This window comes from Macrobrachium nipponense, chromosome 1 (assembly GCF_015104395.2).
Source record: "Macrobrachium nipponense isolate FS-2020 chromosome 1, ASM1510439v2, whole genome shotgun sequence".
NCBI lineage: Eukaryota > Metazoa > Arthropoda > Malacostraca > Decapoda > Palaemonidae > Macrobrachium > Macrobrachium nipponense.
This window is the reverse complement of record NC_087200.1, coordinates 116154808-116167307: the sequence shown is the minus strand read 5'-3', so window position 1 is coordinate 116167307 and position 12500 is coordinate 116154808. Positions and strand designations below refer to the sequence as shown.

General features: G+C 32.6%; 1 protein-coding gene across 3 annotated transcripts in view; it reads left to right on the top strand.

Moving 5' to 3' along the window:
• The window catches only part of LOC135219572 (polycystin-1-like protein 2), a 444330-nt gene extending 434618 nt beyond the window's left edge, over nt 1-9712 (top strand). For all 3 annotated transcript variants that reach the window (XM_064256448.1, XM_064256449.1, XM_064256450.1), the window contains one exon: nt 7228-9712. In XM_064256448.1, the coding sequence (XP_064112518.1) occupies nt 7228-7407 (180 nt within the window). In that variant the 3' untranslated portion in view covers nt 7408-9712. The remainder of the gene's footprint in view (nt 1-7227) is intronic.
• The last annotated feature ends 2788 nt before the right edge of the window (nt 9713-12500 follow it).

Sequence of the window (12500 nt, the reverse complement as noted above, 5' to 3'; positions counted from 1 at the left end):
TGTGAACTAAATTAATTTTTTCGTTAACAGATTGCATCGGTAGCATTTTTATTGCATAAAAACGTGATTTCGTTTGCTATTTTCACTTGATTTCATCATAATGCGAACTTTACATTATTTATCTTTTATTTGCGTGAAAACAACAGTAAAATTTGTGTCTTCAAGCCCAGTAGTTTTGATTAAAATTATTTTCTCTCAATTTTATCTACAGTTGTCCTTGTTGGCATAATGCCTTGGGCTCAACAAAAAATGAAAATTCAGCTAATATCGACTCCATGACGACTTCCGCAATGAACCATTACAGCATCATTGCGCAAGTTGAGATGAGATTAAGTATTTACGTAGTCGCACGCGCAAGTCACCAATGATTTAGACCACACCCACATTTAACGGTTTTTACAGGACGGTGAGTTTCGTGAAGGCATGACGATTTTTTATTATTTATTTGCGATTTAGTTACGTAGTATTCCGACTTACGTAACGGGATTGTACTGACGAATTACGTAACGGGATTGTACTTAGTCATGAACATGGATGCCACCATATGTATATAAAGTCTAATAACTAAATCAATATTTTCCATTTATCTCCCATAGATTCAGTGTTTCACAACCCCCATTAATCTTCTTCATGATCGTGTCGAGTCCTTAGTGTTAGCCGCTTGTGTGTAGCACAACTTAATTGTTATTTTGAAAAAGCCTACTGCCAGGAGTGAGGCAAATCGAGAGGACTCAGTGACACATGAGGTCGTCTTCATGATAATGTAAACTCCCCTTCAGGATTCATTCATTGGCAGGAATCAGTGATATACTAATAAAACGATAAAAAATGCATTTTCATGCTTCAAAAAACACGTTGAAAAACTATGTAAATTTGCAGAATCAAACTCAAAATTCAAATATGTTTATGTAATTACCCAACATATTTTCTTTTAAGTAGTATTCAATGTCATATTTATCTGTATCCGAAGTTCTCAAATTATATCAAGAATACGTACCGAAAATCTTTAATGCAATATATATTTTACTCAAAATAGAAAATGCCTTTTCATTTCTTATACTTCAGAACATGATAATAAATTGACTCTGATTGCAGTGAACTCACTTAAGAAAATCATGTTAAGAAACTGTGTAAATTACAAAATATATTTTCATTTAAGTTGTATTCAGTGTCATATTTAGCTAGATCTGAATTTCTCAAATTATATCAAGAATACAGAAAATCTTGAATCCAAAGCCAAGGCAGTTGTGAGCAATTAACTAAGCCCTTGAACTAGCTGCCGACGCACTTGACACATTCTGACTCACTGCACACGTTTTGGGTTTGCCAAGTGCATGGAGTATGTTGTACTGAATGCCGTAACTCACCTTTGCTAGTTACAACTTGCGTGATCAAATGCCGTAAGTTGAGAAGCCATTATGAAATTGTTGCCCCATGACATTGCAACTTTTGACAGTAGTCGTACAATGACGGCAACTATGCAAGGCAGCCTTGCATAGTCGCCATCCCTGGCGCAAAATCATCAAACTCGGGGACTTGGTTATGATTTATGGCGAATTGGTTGTAATAAGCAAAATTTCGGGCGTTACGAAATACGCGGTTTGAAATCGCCAATGTGTGACCCAGGCTTAACTTTACTGGAGTTTTATCCTTGTTGCCGATGCACGATAACAGTCATTAGCAGCTTGAAAAGTTTTCTCAGCTTCAGCTACAACTTGGTTTAAATTTAACAACCATATTTCCTTGCTGATCTTTGATCTACAGCAAATAAAGTTATTACATAAAAATATATCAGTCCTATTCTACATAACGTCGTTTATAACATAATCACGGTAATTGTTTACTATCGTACAAAGGATGAATTCGGTTGTACTTCGCAAAAAAAACGCAGAGTTACCTAAGTCCAGGAATATAGCCCCCATTATTCCTGTTATTTCATATGAGAAAAATGTTTTTAAATATCGCGTTTTTAATTAGCACGAGCTCTCCAGGAATGTAACACTCACGTTAACTGAGAGGTGATATATATATATATATATATATATATATATATATATATATATATATATATATGTGTGTGTGTGTGTGTGTGTGTGTGTGTGTGTGCGTGCGTGTGTAAATAAAATATATATATATATATATATATATATATATATATATATATATAGATATATATATAATATAATATAATATATATATATATATATATATATAATATACATTATATATATAACATATATATTTATATACATACATATATATATACACACATACATAGAAATATATATAATATATATATATATATATATATATATATATATAAATGTATATATACAGTCACCTCAAAATTAGAAAGCTCACATTAATTAAAAACGTGTTATTTAAACATATTTTTTCCATATTAAATAACCGGAATAAGGGGGTTTACGACTTTACGTTCCTGGACTTGGGGGACTCTGGGTTTTTTGCTAAGTACAACCAAATTTGATAAGAACAACATCTGTTTGGCTTGTAATAAAACCATCGTACGATAGTAAACAATTACCGTGATTATGTTATAAACGACGTTATGTAGAATAGGACTGATATAATTTTTATGTAATAACTTTATTTGCTATAGGTCAAAGATCAGCAAGGAAATATGGCTGTTAAATTTAAACCAAGTTGTAGCTAAAGCTGAGAAAACTGTTCAAGCTGCTAATGACTATTATCGTGCGTCAGCAACAAGGATAAAACTCCAGTAAAGTTATGCCATCAAACACAACTGCAGATAAAATTGAGAGAAAATAATTTTAATCAAAATTACTGGGCTTGAAACAACCAATTTTACTGTTGTTTACACGCAAATATAAGATGAATAATGTAAAGCTTGTAATATATATATATATATATATATATATATATATATATATATATATATATATATATATATATATATATATATATATATATATAATATGTACATACATACACACACACAAAGTGTCCATAAAATCTTTCCCGGATTTCAGACCTTTACTACGCACAAACCATGTTAAGTAAAGGTATTAGGTTTTCTTCAATTTCAACAACAATGACTAAAGTTTTCGTACATTACTAATAAATTTCAAGATGTGCCTCCTTTGTTGCCCGGAGTATGTCTAAGCAAAATTCTATCTTGTGCCAGATATACTCCAACTTATCCATAGTTACCGTTGATAGAGCTGCTGTTATTCTTGCTTTTAAGGTCTCAACATTAGGTACTGGTGTTCTGTACACTTTATCTTTGATATAACTCCTTAAGAAAAAATCAGAGTGGTAATGTTTGGTGAACGTGTTGGCCATTCTGTTGGACTATCTCTCCCAATCCAGCGGTTGGGGAAGGTTGCATCCAGAAAGTTACGAACAACCAAACCCCAGTGTTGAGGTGTCCCCAGCCTGCTGAAACAGTACCCTTGGCTGAATCTCATCTAATTGAGGCGCACCATAATGCTCCAGCATGTTCAGATAAACAGTTGCTGATATGGTGGGTTCAGCAAAGAAAAAAGGTCCAATAACCCTGTCGTGCATTAGACTACACTAAACATTCACTTTGGGGCTGTCTCGTTCATGTTCAATCGCAAAATGTGGGTGTTCTGATCCCCAAATGCGTACTTTGTGCCTATTAACCTTGCCACATGTATGAAAGGTAGCTTCATAAGAAACAACGACATGCTCAAGATAATCATTGTCTTTGTCAATGCAACTAAGAATCTCTGTAGCAAGTGCTTCACATTTAGCATTTAATTCTTGAACAAGTTGAACCTTGTATGCATGCAGGTGTAGGCGTTTGTGCTTTGAGGCATCTATAGTTCGATCGAAGCACGACGAACCGATTTTCTAGGACTGCGCTGGAAGGTGTCGCTCACAGCAACAACAGATGCATCACTCACACTGTCTATCGCTTCTCTTACAGTCTTCAACACTTCCAGTCTCTGTGAACTTTTTATACCAGTCTTTAATGCTTTTAACATCTGGTAGATCTCGTCGATACTCATTTCTGAACTTGCGTTGAACTGCAACTGGTGATTTTGTTTCATGGTACCATAAGATGCTGGGCTTTCTCCTGCAATGACATCATTTCTGCTATTCTTGACTCAGCTGGCGGATAGAGTGATCACAGTGCCATCTGTCGGTAAACAAAAGAAAATTTTAGTAATTGCTCAACAGAATGTGAAAGTTGTACAGTCCTATTCATAATAATTTCAAAGTTATTAATTTTGTTAATCAGGGGATGACTTTATGGACACCCTGTATTCCTTACATTGGAATAGAACCCTTTTCCTGGGCTGGCTACTGCCTGACATACTAGCAAATTTTACCCAGCTTCCCAACCCAGCAGTGAGTCAGTTGCTACTACATTCGAATCATCATGAATATAATAGAAATAATGAACACGAGAATATATAGTATATAATCTATATAATATATTAATAATATATAAATATATATATATATATATATACATATAGTATATACATATATATATATATATAATATATTATTACAATACATAATACATACATCATACATACTACATACATACATACATATATATATATATATATATATATATATTATATATATATATATATATATATATTATTAATGAACTGCTCGTTCCATCCTTGAAAATGTATTCTAACACTCTTAAAGATAGCCTTGCCTGGAGGGATGAGAGTTAATACAAACAAAAATCTAAGGCAGAAGGCCGATATTACTGAAAAAGGAGGAATTTACATAAACTCTGGACTTTAGTTTTTAAATTAACTATATTTACATTAAGTTACGGTAGGTCCAAGAATTAATGAGGTGGTTGATTGTTGGTCCATTGGAAACATGTGGCTGGGAAATGAACCAGACTCAGAGATCAGAATTTGTGCAAAATAGGTTATTTCAATGCAAGCCTTATTCCACAGGGTTCCCAATTTCTTGTACAATCAGGCATGCTGTTTGTCTGCAAAGAGATTGGATTCTAGCATCAGTACTAAGGCGAGGAACATGTGAGAAACATTACACACTACTTGCTGTTAGCATGAAATATTACAACTCAATCAAGGGGCATGAAACGACCGGGAGCTTATACAAAAAGGATCATTAAGTTGCTTGAATTAACTAGGAGGGATGTGTACTAGCATCACAAGGAATTAATCACAGCACTGAACCAAAATTGGAGAGTGAAAAGCCGAATAAAGAAGGGGGAAACGTTGTCTTGGAAGAATGGAAATGAAATACCGACAGGGGCATAAACAATTCACTGACAGCACTAAATTTACATCTTACAGTACTTGGAAATCCTGGGTCTGGTAGTCTTCTCATCTTATGATATTTCTGTGCACTATTGAGGTATAAGAACACTTGTGGGATCCCTCAGAGGAGACAGGGGAGCAAAAGGGGTGAAGTGAACTCTACAGGGCTTGAGAAAGTTCTGAGTTTTTCTGAGCTCTCTGAGGCAGACCTGCTGTGGCCCCGTTCTTTTAAAATCTCAGTCAGGATAGGCCACTCCCTCATTCAGGGCCACTGTGGAGAGATAATCTAGGCAGCCAATGGGAGCAAATAGGGGCTTTAGAGAGAATGGAGGCTTCCAGTTCACAGGGGCAACTTGAGCATGTAGAATGAATGAAATTGTTTACAAAGAGGAATTACTTTTCCTTGGTTCTGGCTTAAAATCTTGAACAATATATTATAAGTATATAATATTGTATTGATTAAATGCTAGGTTTATTAGGAAGCTGTTCCACAGTCTAACTGTAACTGTGCTAGAAATAAAGGACTTCTGGAACTGAGAAGTTTGACAGTGAGGCACATTTACTGCATATTTGTGCTGCTGTTCAGCAAATCTGGTTCCTCTTGGTAAATAGAGGATTAGGGATTAATAGTTAAAGTGAAAGATCTCAGTTGAAATACAACTTATGAAAAAATAACAAACAAGGTCATCTGTCGTTGTTCCAAGTCATAACTACTGCTATCATGAAACCAAAACCTATCACCACAAACCACTCTATCTAAAAGAAATAAATTTCTGTCAGAAGCAGACATCCACACCAGAGAACAGTATTCTACTAAAGGGAGTACAAATCATCTAAAGTAGGCTGCATTGATGGTACTCCAAACCCAGGAACACCATTCCAGCTTACCATATCACACTTTCTGTATTAAAAGAAAATAATGAAAATTGATACTTCCCAACAAAATCAAAGGTGCAACATTCTCCCTGGACCTAGCATCCCTCCCTAATTTGTGAGGATAAAATTCCAGAATTCCCACTTTATCTAATATCAGTAGCTGGTTTTGTATGTACTTAGGTTTAGAGTTGGTGAGTTTGTAATATGATGACTTGGTAGGGAGTTATTGAAATGAGAAAAATCTTCACATTCCAGAAATTAATGAAGGAAAATAGAGTATGAGATGCCTATTCTCATAGGCAGTCTCCCCATAAATCTTCCACATTTCCATTATCTTTTACTGTTACACACAAATACCACACTCACTGGTAACCAATTGTGGTTTTCCACAACTGTCGCAAAAGACTAACTTAACAACATAGTTTACCTTAAAGATGACACAAAAGTCACTTGAGGATGAAGAAAAGTTATATAGTAATGATTATCACGTTACAAGAGTATTTATTGAATAATAAGTTGCTGCACCTAATAAGTGGGACATATTGTTCTGGACATACCACGAAGGCACTGTGTGTAACACACACACACACACACACAAAAGAATTGATATCGTCCTCAGTTAGTATAGGCTTAGTAACAATGCAACTAAGGGTCAACGTTGTGTAATACTAAGAGATCTCTTTACCAAAGTGGAGTGCCTCAACAGAATATCATTAAGACTTTGTCATTGGGATGTTTACAGCTCTTAAAAAAAATTTCTTTTTTTGTAATACAAAGCACCCTATATTATTCAGTAATTTCGTTTACAATTCTGTTTTCCACTTTCCACCCGGACTCAGATATGTAAATGATTATGTATAACTTCATAATAATGCCACTATCATAAAAATGAATAATAACCCTTACAATTTTGTAGAGATCTGATCTCAAAGTAGCCTGGTTCATACTTAGCTAGTTTTGACTGCAGCCTGGTTATATACTCATTTTGTGCAAAGTAGCTCTGTACATTTGTAAATCAAGCAAAATTAATCTTTACATATATATTTGTCTAATTTAATGTTGCTTTTTTATTTCAAACCCCCAGGTAAGCCAGTTGATGACCTACATTAGTGATATGTACTTCAATGGGAAGGTGAACCTAAATGACCCTACAGCTGTCAAGAAGATTATGCAAAGCACAGTGAAATCAGCTAGCCATCGTCCTGTCAACAGCAAATTAAATATGGCTATTACTGAGAAAAGAAATGTTATTAGTAGTGATTAACTTATAACTTTTACATTTAACGTGACAGTTAAAGTTTGTAATCCTTTCTTTGCAGTCATTGGTTTGTTAACATGCCAGTTAATTGACTTATACAGTCATTTAATAGCCATCTGCTCTGACAGACTTACAAAGAGGTTAAGTGTTGCATATTAAATGTAGTTATACTTGACTATCAACTCTGATCATAGTTATTAGTAGTAAACATAACATTTACATAAATCAAGGGAGTTGAAAAGGATGGTCGTTTTATTAATAATTTGTGTTTAAATATAAGCTTACTGACTGATGAGACTTTGTAATAGCATGACACTAGACATTTTACACTTCTGAGCAGTGTTTTACTGTTATATACCAAAAAATATCTAGTATTTACCGTCAGAAAGAGAAACTACATTCAGATGACATTGAAATCATGTACTGTAGACAGAAGGCCTTAGCACTATCTTTTTGGAAATAAAATATATATTTGACCGTTAATGGCATCGTAAACAAGTATGATTTAAGAGTATTTAATAAACATGTACTCAAGCAAGAGTTCACTACCAACCTTTGCATTCCCTATATTATTCATATGTCTCAATTGCCGAAGTTGACAGAGTTGAAAGTACAGTATACCATAACCAAATCCTTTTGGATTTATGACTCCATTTTCCTGAAACCCTGTTTGAGAGCATTGAAAAACAGGTGGAATAGCCTGACTACTGACTTAATTGATCGTTTCTATTGCATGTAATCACAGTCAGGCCATGAGACATGACAGCAGGGTGTTTCCTCTCTGGGAATAGTGTGGATGGGAAGCTCTTTACTTTTATTTACAGTGTGCCCTTTGCTCCTGAACATAATAAGTAGTACAATGTTAGATGAAACAAAGTATGAACAGTCGTGCAAGATTTTGTTAGAATGACCTGCACAAGCTTATATAATATATATATATATATATATATATATATATATATATATATATATATATATATATATATATATATATATATATGGGCGTCCATAAATCATGGTTTAAATCAAATTACTTGTAGCTTCAGAACTATACATGATAGAATTAATCTGTAAAAAGGATAAGAAAGCATAGTATGTTCAGTTTACAGTTCATCTAAAGTTTTATTTATTATTTGTTCTATCAGCTATTTTTAACAAGTTCCGAAACTTTTTTTTCAGAACTGCTGTTGACCCAAGGCTTCACTAGAAGAGAAAGTAAACTGTGTTCCGTGGTTGGCCAAGTTAAAATATACTGTTGTCTAAAGAAGATATACAACCCTGTACAATGAAGAAGCGCACCACAGGAATTGCATATAGCCAGGGGGATGTAGAAATTTAAGGAAACAGGTTATGTTACTGATAAACCATGGTCTGGTTGACCATGTGTTGATGAAGGATCTCGCATCATTTGAACAATCATATGAAAGAAGTCCGAGAAATAGATGAGGTTTTAAAATCTACTGGATTTGATTTGATTTATATAGAATCTTAGGCTACTGGACCATAAAATTCTGCGGAAATAACTTAAATTGTAGCTTACACAATCCAAATGCATAACATGTTAGAAGAGGGTTATCATACAAACTAATTCTGCGGAAATAACTTAAATTGTAGGCTTACACAATCCAAATGCATAATATGTTAGAAGAGGGTTATCATACAAACTGATTCCTGTCATCAGTTCAATGAAAGAATTAATACCGATTAAGCATTTTGAATGGCTATGCAATTCCCATGTGGTGCTTCTTTGATGTATTATGTTATGAAGCCTACTTTGGACAGCGACAGTGCATTTTAGCTCAGCCAGCCATAGAATGAAGTTAGTGTTCTCTTTTACGAAGCTGTGGGTTAACAAATGCTCTAAAAAATTAGTTTAAGAAATGTTGAGATATATTTGATAAAAAAAGATAATGAATAAAATTTATTTTAGAAGAAAAACACTAGACACATCACACTTTCTTATCCAATTTTACGGATTAATTCCATTATGTATAATTATGATTATATATATATATATATATAATATATATATATATATATATATATATATATATATATATATATATATATATATATATATAATATACACTGTACATGGTATATGGATCTTTTCTTTCATGAATTGACATGCCTTTCTGGAAGTTTAGGCAAATTGGATTATTAAAAGAATTAATTTTATTCCTGTGTTTATACTTATCTATACATAAGGCCTTATGACTTTGTAATGACATGATATAAAAATTTAGTTCAATGCAGTTTCCTGGTCTGTAAATCAAAACTAAATTACAAATAAAGTGTTGACTTCACTTGGAGTATAATTTCATATCCAACACATATGAAGTAATATTATATATATATATATAAATAAATATATATATATATTATATATATATATATATGTATAGATAATATATACATTATATATATATATATATATATATATATATATATATATATATATATATATAAATAAAGGTTTTTTTGCCACGAAGGAAAAAAATGAAAAAGCGAGATAGCCGAGTACTTTCGGTCCTATTCGGACCCTTTACTGAGGCATACTGATTTTACAAAGAACACCCATAGTCAAAAGAAGGCTTAATATACAAACTGACACTACCAGATTAATTCCATTATGTATAATTATGATTATATAAATATATATATATATATTATATATATATATATATATATATATATATATAATACACATGTACATGGTATATGGATCTTTTCTTTCATGAATTGACATGCCTTTCTGGAAGTTTAGGCAAATTAGATTATTAAAAGAATTAATTTTATTCCTGTTTTTTATACCTTATCTATACATAAGGCCTTATGACTTTGTAATGACATGATATAAAAATTTAGTTCAATGCAGTTTCCTGGTCTGTAAATCAAAACTAAATTACAAATAAAGTGTTGACTTCACTTGGAGTATAATTTCATATCCAATACAAATGAAGTAATATTATATATGTCAAATATAAATAAATAAATATATATATATATATATATATATATATATATACTATAAATAAAGGTTTTTTTTGCCACGAAGGAAAATATATATATATATATATATATATATATATATATATATATATATATATATATATATATTTCCACGAAGGAAAAAAATGAAAAAGCAAGATAGCCGATACTTTCGGTCCTATTCGGACCCTTTACTGAGGCATACTGATTTTACAAAGAACACCATAGTCAAAAGAAGGCTTAATATACAAACTGACACTACCAGATTAGCCATAAGGGCGATTTTCACTCTACAGAGAGGAGGAGTCGCCACAGGCTAGCCACACCTTGAAGGATACCCGCAGTAAACAAGTGATTCTTCCAGAAAAACAGTACATTTTGAAAACAATACGGGAGCATATACAATTTAAAATGAATTATTACACATTTTCCCAACAAAAATTATTATTAATGAAAAGAAGAAAGAAAATAAAAATATATATATATATCGAACAAGAGAAAGAGGGAGAGAGAATATCGAACCAGAGAGAGAGAGAGAGAGAAATAATAACTATATACATGTGGGACTAATTTATTAGTTGTTCATTTATTTTGAGGTCCTTCATAAACATCTTACAAATATATGGATCCAAATGGTACATTCCCAGACTAAGATTTAGGTTGTTTTTATTAGTGATTTGTATAATTGCCGATTCCAGTAAATTTCTTGAAACATAATCATTAGATCTAGCAATTACCGAGGTATCAACCCAAGTAATACAATGAGATTTTTCACTCAGATGGATAAATAGTGCATTTGAAGTCTGGGATGTTCTAACTGAATACATATGCTGCTTAATCCGAACACATAAATTTTTACTAGACTGACCAACATAAAACAATGGGCAATCCTTACAAGGAATTTTGTAAATGATGTTGTTATTTGTTACGGGACTATTCTTAATTAGCATATCTTTAATGGTATTGTTATAAGAGAACACTACATTAACATTAAACAATTTAAATATTGATTTTATGGTTTCAAATCCACGAAAATAAGGTAAGCTAAGTACATTTTTAGGCATTTCTTTTTCATTAATAGCAACATTATAAAACTTTTTATGAGCTTTTTGACAACATAAATCAATTAAATGAGGTGGGTAGCAGAGATCGTTTCCTATCTTTTTTATGTATTCTATTTCTTGGTCCAGGTATTGTGGACGCGTGATACGCAAAGCGCGTAGGAACATAGAAGAAAAAATTGAAATTTTAATATTAAGATGGTGGCCAGAATAAAAATGCACATATGTTTAATTATTTGTGGTTTTTCTATAAATACTGAATTTGCATTGGAAAGATTCTCTATGTATTAATACATCTAGGAAAGGGATGACATTGTTATTTTCAATTTCATCAGTGAATTTTATGGATGGCACTAAATTATTCAATTTAGACAGTAAATCATTTACATCGATACCACCAGGTAAGACTACTAAGATATCATCGACATATCGGTACCATTTTAAGGGGATAAGCATATACAATTTAATAATCATGAATTTTTACACAAATTTTCCCAACAAAAATTATTAATAATGAAAAGATGAAAGAAAATATAAATATATATATATCAAGCAAGAGAAAGAGGGAGAGAGAATATCGAACCAGAGAGAGAAGGAAAATTTGTGTAAAAATTCATGATACTAAATTGTATATGCTCCCGTGTTGTTTTCAAAATGTACTGTTTTTCTGGAAGAATCACTTGTTTACTGCGGGTATCCTTCAAGGTGTGGCTAACCTATGGCGACTCCTCCTCTCTGTAGAGTGAAAATCGCCCTTATGGCTAATCTGGTAGTGTCAGTTTGTATATTAAGCCTTCTTTTGACTATGGTGTTCTTTGTAAAATCAGTATGCCTCAGTAAAGGGTCCGAATAGGACCGAAAGTACTCGGCTATCTCGCTTTTTCATTTTTTTCCTTCGTGGCAAAAAAACCTTTATTTATACATAGTATCACGTCTTATATACTTCGTGATCAAGTTATTCATCATGAGGGCCACGTTTACTTTTGCTTTCCTGTTCCCACTGCTGAGCTGTTTCGTCACCTCTTTCTCCAAGTCTTTACAAGCAGC